At 38.6% G+C, this 16598-nt stretch overlaps 1 protein-coding gene across 1 annotated transcript in view; it reads left to right on the top strand.

Moving 5' to 3' along the window:
- The window catches only part of LOC306849466 (inactive phospholipase C-like protein 2), a 66522-nt gene that overhangs the window by 27037 nt on the left and 22887 nt on the right, over positions 1-16598 (top strand). Inside the window, exon 2 of the mRNA XM_079384507.1 lies at positions 11780-14269. Within this exon, the coding sequence (XP_079240633.1) occupies positions 11780-14269 (2490 nt within the window). The remainder of the gene's footprint in view (positions 1-11779; positions 14270-16598) is intronic.

Genomic DNA, 16598 nt, shown 5'->3' with positions numbered 1-16598 from the left:
CAGTCTTTTACCATTAAATTCACTGATATTTTTTACAGTGTACTCTTTATGTCAATACCCACTAGTGTGCACCTTGTGGTAATGCAGAAAATGCAGTGTGTACTTGTGCATTGTGAACACAAAATAAAATCACAATTAGAAGTATTTGCATTCAGATACCGGCATAAAGAATGTTTGGGCCTAAGTAATTATAGTAATATATGTCATTTGAAAGAGAAATGCTGTATAAGAAAGCGTTAGCAACTTAATTTTTGCTTTTTGATATATAAATGTTGAATTAATCAGCTTATGTTGGGTTCAGTGGTGGATTGTTCCAGTACATGTTTTTCCACTCATCTGAACTCTTCATTCAATAGCAGACAATGATGTGCAGGTGCTTTTTGGAAAGTTTGTGCAGATTTGCTAATTCTGTACAGCCATCCTCCCCCAGACTAAGCACTGCCGTCCACTCGTCACACACCTCAGCTGAAAGACCATCATTAAAAGCAGCTCTGCCACAGGTTTAAATTAGTCATGTACGGTCATTTACCTTTTGAAACATACAAACAGGTTCTCTTCTCTCCCTGGAGAGCTCTGACTAATGCCGCACTTCACTGTGTGTATGTGTCCAAGTTTGTATCTGGCTCTTGTTCCAAAGTTTCATTTCTTTTTGCTATCTCTATTTCTGTCTTAGTGTATTTTCTGTTCTTCACAGAGAGAGGTCTCGTTTTGAGAATGAGAAAGCAAATGCTGACTATTGTAAGTCACGTTGTGCTTCAATGCTTGTGTTCGCTATGCAGAGCACTATGGTAAGAAGAAGTGAGCTCTGTTTATCAAAAGCTGGCTGCGAGGATACTTTCTACAGATTTTTTACACTTTAGAGTGGTGTTGAGAACTTTAGGACCTGCCATTCTATGAGAGTTGTTGGCTCTGATTCATATTGTTAGGTATGCTTGTGTGTTTTTGTTTTTCTTTTGAATAGAAGGAAAATTGCTGCTGTTGACTCTGTAAACAAAGGTCTTTATTGTGTAGGACTTGCTCATTTAAATTATGATTTTGCTCAGAATGCAGCTGTTTGCATGCTGTTTAAATCTGATGGTTATACTTATTGTACATAGGCATGTATGAATGTGTCTAAATGTTGGATCCAGAATGTTGCCGAGGGTTTCCATGAATCATTAATTTGTGTTAAAGGAATAATTCACCTAAAAATGACAATTTGCTGAATTTTTTCACACTCAGGCCATTCAAGATGTAGTTGAGTTTGTGTCTTCATCAGAACAGATTTGGAAAAATTAAGTATTGCATCACTTGCTCATCAGTGGATCCTCTGCTGTGAATGGGTGCCGTCAGAATGAGAGTCCAAACAGCTGATAAAAACATCACAGTAATCCACAAGTAATCCAGCGTCAATTAACATCTTGTGAAATGAAAAGCTCTGTGTTTGTAAGAACCGAATCCATCACCAAGATGTTTTTAACTTCAAGCTGTTGCTTTTGGCTAAGACCTCTATCCATAATATTGCTCTCTCCAGTGAAATAGTCAACTCTTCTAAACCAGGAGTGAAATATGCACAGATCAAGAACAGTCACATTTTGGCCAGAAGCAATGATTTAAAGTTAAAACGCCTTAATGATGAATTTGTTTCGCAGCTTTTCACTTCACAAGTTAATAATTGATGGACTAGACTGTGTTTGAACTCAGCTGTTTAGACTCTAATTCTGACGGCACCCATTCACTGCAGTGGATCCACTTGTGAGCTAATGCTTGCCAATGATGTAATTTCTCCAAATCTGTTCCAGTGAAGAAACTTTACTCATCTACATCTTAGATTGCCTGAAGGTGAGTACATTACATTTTTTTGGTAAACTGTTCCTTCAACCTGGGTCCTCCTTCATTCAGTTCATCTCACATATGCTGTTGTAATAGAAACTGCGAAACTGAATTCAGGTCAGATAGACTCTGCACTGTTTGTGTCGACCCCTTGGGAAACAAGGTGAGAAGAGTTGTTGTTTCCGCTCCTGCAGAGGTACTTACTGAGCAGCCACTCCTTCTTCTCCCAAAGGAAGTAGCAAGTACGTGCAGGGCTATACTGGGTAGGTGGCCTTGATATGTGGCCGTAGTGCATTCTGGGTAGTCAGCAGGTCACCTTTACTGTATGCTGGTGCTGAGTGGTTTAAATACCATTAACACACACATCTCCTTTAAGCGGTCAAATGCTCCAGTCAGACGTGTGTTCTGATATGATTCTTCACTTTCTAATTTACTCTAGTGAAAAATAAATATATTTAAATGTATTTAAAATACATTTATTTATGCTAAGTACACTGCAAATACATTTTCATATTTATGTACTTAATAAAATGCCCTGCAATTGTACTTTTAGTATACTAAACTGCTATACGTAAAGTCTGCTAAATTGGAACAGCTAATTTTGTACTTGATGCACTTTAATTATGCGGAAGTAGTGCTGAAGTCCAATTAAAGATATACTTAATAAATTTGATCGTGCTCAAGTGGAACTATTGCAAGTAGGCTATACTTCAGATACACTTTAAATATTTCGCATTTAAAGACCGATATTATTATTCAAAGATCATACATTCCTCATCAAAAGTGACATTAAAACACATTTTAGACTTCATATTAAGACATGTGCATTATGCATAAGTAGTATGCCAAAGAAAGTTTAATTATAATTTTTATATCGGTAAGTTCTGAACGATATTTCAGTAAATATGTTAATAGATTTGAACTATGGTATGAAATAAATGTATTTTCATTATATTACTTTTTCACTAGGGTACTAAATATTAAGAAGGGAAGAAAGTCTAGATAGAAAAACTAATTATCATAAACCATTTTAAAATAACATTTTAGGCTTTTGGAAATGTAATGTTCTTACAGAAACAGTTCAGATCTCAAAAACAGTGCTTTGCAAACTCTGTGGAACATAAGCCACAAAAGAACAGCGGCATCAAACGCCAAGCACACACAGCACAATCAAGACAATGGAGTGCAGTGACAGTTTACATGGGGCATCTGTCAAATCAGAGTCAAGGTGGGTTTATTCTCGTTCCTCCTCTGCACGGAAAAGAAACCGAATACTGTAGCCTTTGCATTTTGGCAGCAAGATTAAGAAAAATCTTTTATGCTTTGAGGCCTAAAGTTCTGGTCCGTTGGAGCGTCAGGAGAGATCCAAAGGCTCAGAGGTGTTCAGTGGGCTGAGCAGATTTATAGCAGAGCACCCGTACTGGATGTATTTATAGCAGTGCGTGGGTTATGCCATTGCAGGGGCGGCCCGCGTCACATGCCAGAGGAACCCTCACGTAGCAGAACCGAGCCAAGACTTCTGCGCTAAAAAAGGATGCTTTAATATTCCCACTCTTAAAAACACACGAAGAAAAATGTCTATCCATCCATCCATCCATCCATCCATCCATCCATCCATCCATCCATCCATCTATCCATCTATCCATCTATCCATCTATCCATCTATCTATCTCTCTTTGTGTCTGTAAGGCATACCTGTCAATTATTCCACCCACCAGCTATTCCACATTCATGGTGTGTGTGCATTTGTGTACATGTGTATGTTTCAACAGCAATTAAGGCGCATTTGCATACAGTTGCGTTTTACAAACAGCGTTATAAATATTGAAAGACAGAAAGAGAAAAATCCAAATCACACAGGAAAAGAGCATTTTAGCCCTGCATCCTCTTTTAAAAAAGAGTGAGACTGATTACTTAAATCAGTATTGATTAGTTCTGAATAAAATAGAAAAATGGAGAACAATGGGAAGGGGTGAGGGCATTTATGAGTTTCCTAATCATATATGCATACTCATACACACACTGGAAGAACAGCAAAATTGGTTTGTCTGCTGCCTGTCATCTGCAGTGAGATGATATATGAGGAATTAAATAGCGTCTGACCTGTACAGCTGTTTTCCTTTCATCAGAAAGGATGTGCAGGTATAAGTGGAGAATGAAAATGGGCCATTCTGCAGGATATTAATCTTACGTATGGAGTTAGTCCTGTCTCGATCTGGACTCTGGCTCTTACCTGTGAAATCACTTACACTACCATAAGCAGGTAATACTATAATGATATACAGTATACAGTCATGGTCAAAAATATCGGCACCCTTGGTAAATATGATCAAAGAAGGCTGTGAAAATTAATCTGCATTTTTTATCTTTTATTTAAGAAAGTTCACAAAAATAACCTTTCATTGGATAATAAGAATTTAAAATGGCGGGAAATATCATTATGAAATAAATGTTTTTCTCTAATACACATTGGCCACAAATAACGGCACCCTTTTATTCAATACTTTTTGAAACCTTCATTTGCCAGTTTAACAGCTCTAAATGTTCTCCTATAATGCCTGATGAGGTTAGAGAACACCTGACAAGAGATCAGAGACCATTCCTTCATCCAGAATCTCTCCAGACCCTTTAGATTCACAGCTCAATGTTGGTGCTTCTTCTCTTCAGTTCACCTCACTCATTTTCTACAGGGTTCAGGTCAGAGGACTGGAATGGCCATAGCAGAAGCTTGGTTTTGTGCTCAGTGACCCATTTTTGTGTTGTTTTTGAGGTTTGTGTTTGGATTATTGTCCGGTTGGAAGATCCAAACATGGCCCATTATAAGATTTCTAACAGAGTCAGTCACTTATTGATTTTTTATCTGTTGGTATTTGATAGAATCCATTATGCCATGTATCTAAACAAGATGTCCAGGACCTCCAGCAAAAATACAGACCCACAACATCAAAAATACAGCAGTATATCTCATTGTACACATGGGGTACTTTTTATCCCTGTGTTCACCAAACCCATCTTGAGTGTTTGCTGCTAAAAAGCTAATTTTTTTATTTCATCTGACCATAGAAGCCAGTCCCATTTGCAGTTCCAGTCGTGTCTGATAACTGAATATGCTGGAGCTTTTGGATGAGCTAGGAGAACTTTTCTTGAAACCCTCCCAAACAACATGCGGTGATGTTGGTGCTGTTTGACAATTTTTTTTAAGGTTTTCTGACCCTGAGACTCAACTATTTTCTACAATTCTCCAGCTGTGGTCCTTGGAGCGTCTTTAGCCACTCAAACTCTACTTCTCACCGTGCATTAGGACGATATAGACACATGTCCTCTTCCAAGCGGTTTCGTAACATTTTATGTTGATTGGAAATTCTTAATTATTGCCCTGATGGTGGAAATGGGAATTTTCACTGCTCTAGCTCTTTTCTTAAAGCCACTTCACTAATTCGTGAGGCTCAATTATCTTTTGCTGCACATCAGAAATATATTCTTTGGTTTTTCTCATTGTGATGGATGATTAAGGGAATTTGGGCTTTGTTTTCCCTCCTATTTATATTTCTGTGAAACCTGGAAGCCATGGCTGGATAATTTCATGTTTATAATCACCCTGGAGTGCTCAAAATTGTGAATATGAATGGGAATATACTTCAGAGATATTTTACTCATAAGAATTTCTAGGGGTGCCAATAATTTTGTCCAATGTGTATTTGAGAAAAACATTTATTTCATAATGATATTTTCCCCCATTTTAAATTCTTATTATCCAAAGAAAGGTTAGATGTTTTGTGAATTTTTTAAATAAAAGTTCAACAGGATTAACAATGCAGATTTTCACAGCCATCTTTGATTATATTTACCAAGGGTGCCGATATTTTTGGCCATTACTGTATAATATACTGATAGTAATGACTGATCAATCTTAGAATATAAATTTTGTTTTTGTGTATTCGCTACTGACAATTTTGGTCGCAGCAGGTTTAAGCCGGTCTCCCAGTCTGACCAGTTGAAAACTCAAAACCCCTCTAAAACCAGTCTGGGATGTTTGTCAATCTAAGATGTTTTTGTTTGTTTGTTTGTTACTAAGAAATATGTATTGAACACAGGATTGAATGGAGTGGACAAAATTTACATTTTCAGTGCTTGACATCAATTCCATTCACTCTCTGTAACTCCCACCATGTTCTCTTTTACTTGCTCTTAACTCTCTATTCCTTTCTTTCTCTCAGACTGTTGGTCTGCAGTCTGGGACTGTGTTTCATTTCCTCAGTCTGTAATTTTAGCAGAGTGAGTTTGCTAAAACTGGCTCTCGTGCATTTTTAACATACACACAAATGTGAATAACACAACACACACAGTCAAAAACACTCACATACAAAAGCACAATATACAGACACAAGGGAACTGTTTAATTTCCATTGGCAAACAGCTACTAAATGACATTATTCTGTCTCTGTAGTAGTGTATATTACAGGAAGAAAAATTCACATGTGGCTTATTACGTTTACAAAATGACGGCAACATCAGTTTGAAGAAAGACACTGGTGTTCTTCAAAAGAAATAGTTACTACTAATAATCATTAATAATAATAGTATTTAGATTTAGATTTGCAACAGTTTTTGTGCCATATAATATACTTAATCAGTTCACTGTAGGCTTTATGTGGGTGCCAAACAACATGATTTGGCACAGTAGAATTCAAATGATGAGCAGTTCAATCGTTTGATTTCAGCTCAACTACAATTTAGAGTCAGTCATACTATGTTTTATATGCGGAGTACAGTGTACAGTGTTCCTATAGCTCCAGCTAAGTGACTTGAGGTATGCTAAGGTCATGGGTTTGATTCCCAGGAAAGCATAAACTGAAAAAACTGTATGCCTTGAATGCACTGGAAGTCGCTTTAGATAGAAGAATGTGCCAGATGCATGAATGTAAGTGTATATAATGGAACCATTATGCAATATAAATATCAAGTCAAACCATTAGGGCTATTGCTTTCAGAAGTGACACAGTGTCTAGAAAGCACACCCACACACTTGAGACCATGCTCAGATCCATTTACACAGGCCAATCATTTGCCTCCTAAAGGATGATTCCATCATAATGCATGCACTGTTTGCGTTCAGACATTCTGACCAATCAGAAAACTCAAAAATATCAAAAAAGGCCAGCTTGATCATCTCTAAGAAGTATCTATAAGCATAATCTGTGTAGGTAATTAATGACTCAGAACAGGTGCTCAGTTTATTTATTACTTAATTCCAAAGTTACAGAATTCACAACTAATTAAAGCACTGCTAAACTGAATGATTGTTTGTTAATTTAATTGGCAGTATAAAGTAAAATTTCACAGAATGTTGTGAAGAAAAAATCACAGGTATGTGTTAGTCATATCGACTGTCTAAACAAAGCATGTCAATGAAACATCTGCATCTAATAATGCAAAATCGAAGAGAGAATGGAAATACACAATGTTGAGAGACAGAAACCTGTTAAAGGATTTATATACGCCGCACAATCCTTGACTGCAACCTGCATTGCAGCTAAAAAGAATCACACTCACACACACGCACACGTACACAAACACACCATAACTGATTTACAGGCACATACTGACTGATAAAGCACATACTGACTGTGTGCCGTGCACATACATTAATTCACGCACACATGGGATTGAGCTAGTATGACCAGTGCGGTATCACAAACAGCACTCTAATTGGTCCCTTTGGAGTAGATACATGCACAAGCTGGAAAAACATAAAAATAATTCCAAAAACATGAGCCAAGTGCATAGTAGATAACACAAGAGAGACCCCTCCTGTTCTTATCAACATCCCACAACCTATATGCTTAAATTAGGTTAGATACTAAACTGTTTCTCAGTCTGAGCAGCTCCTACACTCTTGGAAAAAAAGGTACAAAGCTGTCACTAGTGCAAAAGCTAAAAGGCGCATCTTTGTATTTTATTTACTGCTGCTAAATGATACAAAATATTAGCTTAAAAGTACATATAAGTGTCTAAAGTGTGCACATTAGTACCTTTTGAAAGTGTTGTACCCTTCTGAGAGTGTAAGAATTTCAAAGTGTATACATCAGAATCATTTATGCTTTCATGTATGTTTTATCCTCTTATTCCAGTTTCCTTCATGGTAACATGACAAATTAACCTCTTTGAACTTGATCATAATGTGTGTGTCCTTTGCTGTGATTTGAATCAATTTCACAAAGTAAAACCATTTGCGAGTGTTTTTTTCACCAACTGAAGTGCTTATCAAAAACACAGATATAAGTCTATATGCAAAGGCTTTCTTTTTGATATTCACCTGTTCATTATTCTTCAAATGAAGCAATTAGCCTTCCTAGCAATTGAGCCACAGCATGAAAATAACTGTTTATGTTGAATAACCTTCTCATTGCTTATGTCAAAATACCAACCCAACTAAACAGAAGTTGCTTAGAGGTTGTTTTTCTTTGCTCACTGATATCACTGATATTTTCATTTGATATTTATATTTCACAATTTTGCTTCTCAAGTAAACTTATCTTTTTTTTATTTTTTACTGGATAGCAAGAGACGATACCGCTTAAGAAGTTACTGTTTAATGTCATTGCTGTCCAGGAGAATCATTAAAGGCATTAGAGATATTTATTTCTTTCCTATAGTCACATATTAGGAGGAACAGATTATTCGACAAGGATATGTATATGTATTCCTGTAGCAGACACAGACGTGCTGACACTTTGACTAGTGTAAATAGCTGTGAGTGAAGACAGTCGTGTTCCTTCTCATGTCTTGTGTGTGGGTTTGCGTATAGATATATGTTCTGTTATCCTTTGACAAAGGTCAGTGCACAATAATTCTCTGTCAGCTTGGTGCACCCTCACCCTTAACCTCTCTGTCAGTTACTCCTCATCACATGGAGACGTTCTCAAACATGCGCTGACATTGTCATTCTCATTCAGGAGCAGTCTGCATGCAGACACCCTTCAACAGTTCAGGGCAAACACAGCTGTGTTATGAAACAAGGCTAATGTGCAGACGACCCTCACGGATCCACTCCTAATAACATGCACATGGCTTGGTGAAATGACTTCCTGTGTAGCGATGCCAAAATAATCCAAGTGCCGAAATAAACTCTGAATTTTCCAGGAAATGAAATACGACCCTCAACCTTTTGAACTAAGTTGCCTGGTACCAGAAATTGGCTTTTTTGAGTTTGTTTTGCTCATTTCATCAGGTCTCTAGCACAAATCACTACAAGTCTGTTTGAATATAAATACACACACATTACTTGAAGTGTTCAATGTTGAAATCGTTTGTTTGACTTCAACAGTTTGCTTGAGCATTTTAACCAGCAACATTGGTTTAATTAGCAATGCTTTGGGAAAGGACTTTTAAAATAAAATAAATATAAAGCTTAAATACAAATAAAAACTAGCCTGTTGAAAAAAACAGCATATGCTGGTTAGGTATGTTTTGAAGCATAGCTGCTGGTTTGAGCTGGTTTAAGCTGGTCATGTGCTGGTCCTAAGCAACTAGCTCCTTCTCAGGACCAGTTTAAACAGCGCATGACCAGCTAAGGACCAGCTCAAACCAGCAGCTATGCTTCAAAACATACCTAACAAGCATATGCTGGTTTTTTCAACAGGATAATATAATTCATTATGAAATCTTGGAAATTTGTGTCATTAATCACATAGTCATAGATGTCATCTACACAAAACATGCCTCATTTTCAGATCAACATTACTGAAAGTAATGTAAAAATTTACAGTTCAGAGAGAGTAAAATGTTGATTTATTAACCACTCTAATGGATTCAGTGAGTTCATTCAGAAAAGGATTCACTAATTCAAACTCCTGAGGTTGTGAGTCATATTTGATTAATTAAAATAACTGGATCAAAAGACTAAGGTGTGTAAAATGCAGAGTGTTGCAACACTAGTGTGTTTTATATATATATATATATTTTCAGTCTCATCTATAATTCAATTCAGACTGTAAACTCACATTTGCAGCTCAGCTTCAGTATTATGTGCTTAGAACTAACAAACATGCACTAAATTCCACAACACTCCCATTTTCATTTAATGCTTCCTGTAATGTGTGCGATTTGATATTCATATGTGTCAAGAGTTCATAAAGCTCAGCTGTCATAACAGACCTCTTTATCAGAGGTGGGTTGATGTGATATGGGCTTGATATGGTTTTGATCCGGCTGAAGATTCCCCTGGTATTACTCTGTGCGTGTGCATCAACTTGAAAAGTCTCCAGAGCAGGAGTTCATATTTAGAAGTAATCAGATCTATTTTGATGTTTCTTCTGGCAGTGAACACATTCATATCTCTGATCTTCTGTGTATGCATGCTGTTTTTGCTGGTATGTGATTGGTAGTGTCTCATCTGTGAAGAAACTTTATAGTTTTTATTGAAGCTGAAGACAGCAACTTAGCATCTTTGATAGTTTAAATATCGCTGCACTTTGTATTTCTTTCTTTTATGTGTGCTAAAGCATGCATGAATGTGTGTAATTGTTTTTTCTGTGTGTTTTTTTTTAAAGGACACTCAGTGGTCGTTATCAGAGGTTATAGGTTAAAAGCTTGATTTAAGTGGCATATCTGCTATTGGCTGCTCTTTCCTGTCTGTTCTGTATTGATTGCTGTGTGACAGATTACATTGACCTGTGGTAGAATGGGTATTTTAGATTTTATGTAGCTGAGGCAGGTGTAGATAGCATTGTATTTATGGTTGTTTCCTTATATGTATTCCAGACAATAGTTGTCCATATTTCCTTTGATACATGTTTGTGCCTTGTCTCACACCATTTACTTTATTTCCCTTAATGTATATAGTTGTAAATTTGTTAATGTGTTATAGCCTATTGCCACTGATTTGCACCTGACTGATTAGTAGTGTCAATATCTGTCTATATCTTTCCTGGAAAAGACAACATGTGTTGTTGTCATGCTCTGTAGAAAATTAAAGAAGGAGCAGTGATTAGTTGGTTGATTATTATCAATGTTGGTTGATTATGTAGTGATATGGAAGGTATATTTATGTTTTTGTTGAGTAACAGTATATAGAAATTATTTTTCATTATGTTATGTTCAGATAGTTCTTGTTCTGTTCACCCCCAGCAATACTGATATAAGCCTAGTAGGGGTGTAACTGTATATAAACATGATGGTTCGGTACGTACCTTGGTTTTGACGTCACGGTTTGGTATGGTTTCTGGACTGCAGGGGGAAAAATAAGCATAGAATTGCTTTTTTATTATTAATCAGTGGTTTACTGAACAAATTGCTCTTTCTTTAAATAAATTCAGTTATAATTACAAATTTCTTAGGGATAAAAAATCGACCTCAGCGTATGCTCTAAACTATAGTGAGCACTTTTACATTACTATAAGGTTACATATAAATTAACACCAGAACCCAAACCTAAATTCAATTACTATTTATTTTTAAATATAATAATCAACACTCAACTTAAAAATAAATTGTATGCATGCAAACATGTAAATTATCGTACATTTCACTGCTGGTTATACCCTGTATAATTGTGCATGTGACAAATAAAAATCTTTAATCTTGAAGCAACATTAAATAAAACTGGAACTTTCCAATAAAGTTCTATTTGTGCAGTGGTTAAAACATTGCTGTATTTGTTCGGTACAGATGCGTACTGAACCGAAATACCCATACTGAAAATTTTTGGTACGAACGAATACATGTACTGTTACACCCCAAAGCCTACTCTTTACGGTGATTTTTAATCCTCAGTAGGCATTTATGTGGTGACAAAGCACCAGAACTTTCAACATCCCAACTCAAGGCATAGTGATTTTTAAAATAGGCATTCTAGTATGTTCCATATCTTTGATAACCTATATAAGAAACAATTATCTGTAATGTTTGCTTTTTAGATTGTGTGTGTCAGATATACTTATCGGCCTTCTTTGTACTCTTTCTGCAGGATGGTTCAAAGCAGAGGCAGGCAAGGAAGAAGACTGTCTCATTCAGCTCCATGCCAAGTGACCGCAAGATGAACAGCACAGCTGCCTGCATGGCTTTCATGATGGAAGGCTGTGAGATGAAGAAAGTTCGTTCCAATTCTCGCATGTACAATCGTTACTTCCTGTTGGACCCTGACATGTGCTGGCTCCGCTGGGAACCATCAAAGAAAGACTCAGAGAAGGCCAAGCTTGAGATCAAGAGCATCAAAGAAGTTCGATTGGGAAAGAAAACACCCGTCCTACGCAGCAACGGCCTCTCGGATCAGTTCCCGGATGAGTGTGCATTCTCAATTATATACGGAGACAACTACGAGTCCCTGGATCTGGTCGCCAGCACGGCAGATGTGGTGAGCACCTGGGTGATGGGACTGCGTTACCTGGTCTCATACGGGCGGCACATGGTGGGTGTAGTTGAGCCTAGTCAACCCAGTGTAAGAACGTCCTGGATTGGGTCCGTATTTGAGCTAGCTGATCCAGAAAGGCAAGGACACATCGACCTATTCCGGGCCACCCAAATCATCAAGGGTCTCAATCCTGGCATGAGGGAGTCCCGTATTGAACTGAAGTTCAAAGAGCTTCAGAAGGCCAAGGACTGCTATGGTGAAGGCATCGATTTAGACACATTTGTAGAGGCCTATTGTGAACTGTGCACACGTCCTGAGATCTTTTTCTTGCTGATGCAGTTCTCAAGCAACAAAGAGTACCTGGACTCCAAGGACTTGATGCTCTTTGTGGAGGTGGAGCAGGGAGTCGAGGGAGTCACAGAGGAAATGTGTCGGGAGATTGTGCACAAGTACGAACCCTCCGCTGAAGGACGTAAAAATGGCTACTTGTCCATAGATGGCTTCACACACTACCTCCTGTCAGCAGAGTGCCACATTTTTGACCCGCAGCACCAGCATGTTTGTCAGGATATGACGCAGCCCCTTTCACACTACTACATCAACTCTTCCCACAACGCCTCACTTTTGGAAGATCACTATTGGGGCTCATCGGACCTCAGCAGCTACGTTCGGGCTCTACGCATGGGTTGTCGAAGCCTGGAGGTTGTAGTCTGGGATGGCGCTGACTGTGAGCCCGTGGTCTATATCGGTAGTTCTGTTGCCTCCCAGCTGGCCTTCTGTAAAGTTCTAGATGTCATTAACCAGTATGCCTTTGAGAGTTCAGAGTATCCACTAATCCTCTGTCTTGTCACACACTGCAGTGTTCCCCAGCAGAGGGTCATGGCTCAACACCTGAAGAAGATCCTTGGGGACAAACTGCACATTGATCCTCCCAATATGGAGGATTACTACTTGCCCTCCCCTGAAAAACTCAAGGGAAAGATACTCATCAAAGGGAAGAGCTTGCCTTCAGACTTGCAAGACTCTGAAGGGGAGGTCACAGATGAAGAAGAAGGCTTTGAGATGTCCAGGAGAATGATGGGTGGAGACGATAAGGACCAGCTCAACGGGATTGGCTGCAAACGGTTACGACTCTGCAAAGATCTTTCTGACGTAGTCACCCTCTGCAAGTCTGTTCAGTTCCGTGACTTTGAGACATCGAAACGGGAACAGAAGCATTGGGAGATTTGCTCCTTTAACGAGGTTGATGCCAACCGCTTTGCCAATGAGTTTCCTGAGGACTTTGTCTCCTACAATAAGCGATTTCTGTCACGGGTGTACCCTACACCCATGCGCATTGATGCTAGCAACATGAATCCACAGGACTTCTGGAAGTGCGGTTGCCAAATCGTGGCCATGAATTACCAGACTCCAGGCTTGATGATGGATTTGAACCTTGGTTGGTTCAGGCAAAACGGCAACTGTGGCTATGTCCTGCGTCCAGCTATAATGCGTGAGGAGGTGTCGTATTTCAGTGCCAATGCTCGTGACTCACTTCCGGGAGTCTCAGCCCAACTTCTCCACATCAAAGTGATCAGTGGTCAAAACCTACCAAAGCCTCGAGGCTCGGCTGCTAAAGGCGATGTGGTAGAGCCATACATCTACGTGGAGATCCACGGAATTCCTGCAGACTGTTCAGAACAACGCACAAAAACTGTCTCTCAAAATGGTGACAATCCAATTTTTGATGAAAGCTTTGAGTTCCAGATCAACCTTCCGGAATTGGCTGCTTTGCGTTTTGTTGTCCTTGATGATGACTACATTGGCGATGAATTTATTGGCCAGTACACCATTCCTTTTGAGTGCCTGCTTCCTGGTTACCGGCACGTACCACTGCAGTCACTTACAGGGGAATTTTTGCGTAACACCACACTGTTTGTTCACGTTGCCATTACAAATCGTCGAGGTGGGGGCAAGGCCCATAAGAGGGGTCTCTCTGTGAGAAAAGGCCGCAAAGCAAGGGAATACACCTCCACTAAGACCACAGGGATCAAAGTGGTAGATGAGCTCTTCAGGGCATCTACCCAGCCACTACGTGAAGCAACAGACCTACGGGAAAATGTGCAGGTATGAATTCGGTCTTTTCAGGGTCAGTGATTTTAAGAGTCTGTTTGCACTGATAAATTTTTGAGAAATTGATGCATAGGCAGCAACCACTGATATTGAAAGTATTAGTGATATTTTTATTGCTTCAGGAGTTCATTAGATGACACTGTCAAATGTTCTTTTCTCATTAGAGAGCAAAGTTATTTGGGCATGTTTAGCTTTTTGGGGGCCCTAAACAAGCGGTCTGGTGGGAGGGGGGGTTCCCCCATAGTAGAAATCACATTCCTTCCTCTCCACATTTAAATAAACCCAATATTAAATGTTGTGCCAAAGTACAAAATATATTTGGTATGAAATGTGAAATTTGCTTGCAATGTCAGATGAAGGTCTCACAAAGAAAAAATGGTAAATTCCTCCCATGTCGACTGGCATCAGCTGCCACTTTCAGTTTTCACAAGCTGCCTTGGCCCTGCAGGCAGTTCAAGGGAAGTAAAGGGGATATAACAAGGATTATGACAACATGGTATTAATTAAAAACACACACTTAAAATTGCCTGTGTAGTCAGGGACAGGTAAAAAGTGAGAGAGAGAGAAAATTATACAAGAAAGAAGCCAAGTGGAAGCTTTTGTTGTTGAGCTCATTAGTAATGCCCTTAAAACCGGATACCCGATTTTCCTCTCTAAAGATGTTTTCACATCTTTTAAAAAATGTTTGTGCTTTTATAGATCAGATAATTCAGTGAGACTGCAGATGTTTCTCAAATGCTAGAATGTTAATCAAGCTTTGTTATTGAATACTGGTGGTGGAGGAGTAAAATTGCAGGGTTATGAAGGCAATACATCATTCCTGTTCATGTCATGAAAGACTGGATGTAAACTGCAAATAATATTGATTTCAAATGACTCTTGCTCAGCAGATGTAACACGTTGTCCTCTAGCACATGGTCCTAATTTAAGAAGACTAAAACCTCAAAGGACATCCCATTAGATGATTAGAGACAGAAAACATATGGCCAGCTTAAGCTGTCCTTCTGCTCTGGATCTCTCCCCTTGTCTTTAAATTTGTGCACGTATGTGTGTAATTGTGTTATTTAATTTGCCAGGACTTATTTTTTGCTGTTCCTATTCCACAGATGTGTTTTTGCATACTCTTATTGTCTTGCATTGTCAGTTTCTCTGGTTTTGCATATGTTCACCTAGTTTTTATATCGTAAAATGCTTCTAGTCTACTGATTATTTATGTGAGAAACTGATGTGTGTCAACTAAAGACGAGAGAAGAAGGGGGAAGGGTGCAGGAAAACACTCCTTTCAAGTGTGTAAAAATTAAAGGGATCAGTGAACAACTTCAGTCACACTGCAGAATGTGTGTAGGGTTTTAATGCTGCTTTTAAGAATGCATGTGTTGCGTAAGGCTTCATTTCGTCCTGCTGTATCTTGGAATAAGATCAGGGAAGACGAGTGCAGAGCTCCAGTATGTATCAAGCGGCAGGTGATCCTGTACTTGGCAGGATGTTATTCTGCTCTATCATCATTTGTAAATTTTCGACAAGCTGTCTGCTTCTTCCTCTTTCTCAATGTCTCTCATACACTTAAACAGCAAGCATGTCTTCATGGTCTCCATGGTGTCATAGCAATCCCACAGGAAGGGCTTTTTGTGTAGACTTATCTGTCACTGCTGTGAACCGCATGCTCACACTAATGAAATAATGCCAGCACACACACACATACACAGACTTACATGTGAATACACAGATGATTAGATTATGGTTCTCTGGTATGGATACTTTAATGTTTTTATTTTTGAAAGCACATCTTGAACTATTTTAGTCTCACAAATCCACTTGTAATTGTGGCTTGCGTGTCAGTTTTAAATTCGATGCTGTCAGCCTATCACTAGAAAGTAATCTTTCAATGCAGGAAAAAAACCGCTTGTGTTGCATATTGAAGTCTGATTCTAATCTAAATCTGCTCTGATTTACATATGCACATATTAGCGTGCACAACACAGTGTTTACTATGCACACTGTCATGAGTCAGCACTTTTGACTAGCATAACATCCTGTCTAAAGTTAACGTGCCTGTTCTAGTCTGAGCTCTATAGTCTAAACCACAGAGCCAGTAAATGGATGAATTAGACTTGTGCTGCAGTGTTTAATAGGTAAGTATGAGTATTTCATGGCCATTGAGCGACAGCTTTATGCTTCAACAGCAATAATAAATCACAGCTGTCATAGTGTGAGAACTGTGAACTGTAAGAGCATCTATAGAGTTTCATGATAATGAACTTCTGCATTAACCGCTTTTTACTAGGAAGATTGCATTTTGCATAATTATAGCGCAGTCTTTGCG

Source organism: Barbus barbus (assembly GCF_936440315.1).
Source record: "Barbus barbus genome assembly, chromosome: 3".
Taxonomy (NCBI): Eukaryota; Metazoa; Chordata; class Actinopteri; order Cypriniformes; family Cyprinidae; genus Barbus; species Barbus barbus.
This window is presented reverse-complemented; position numbering and strand designations above follow the sequence as displayed.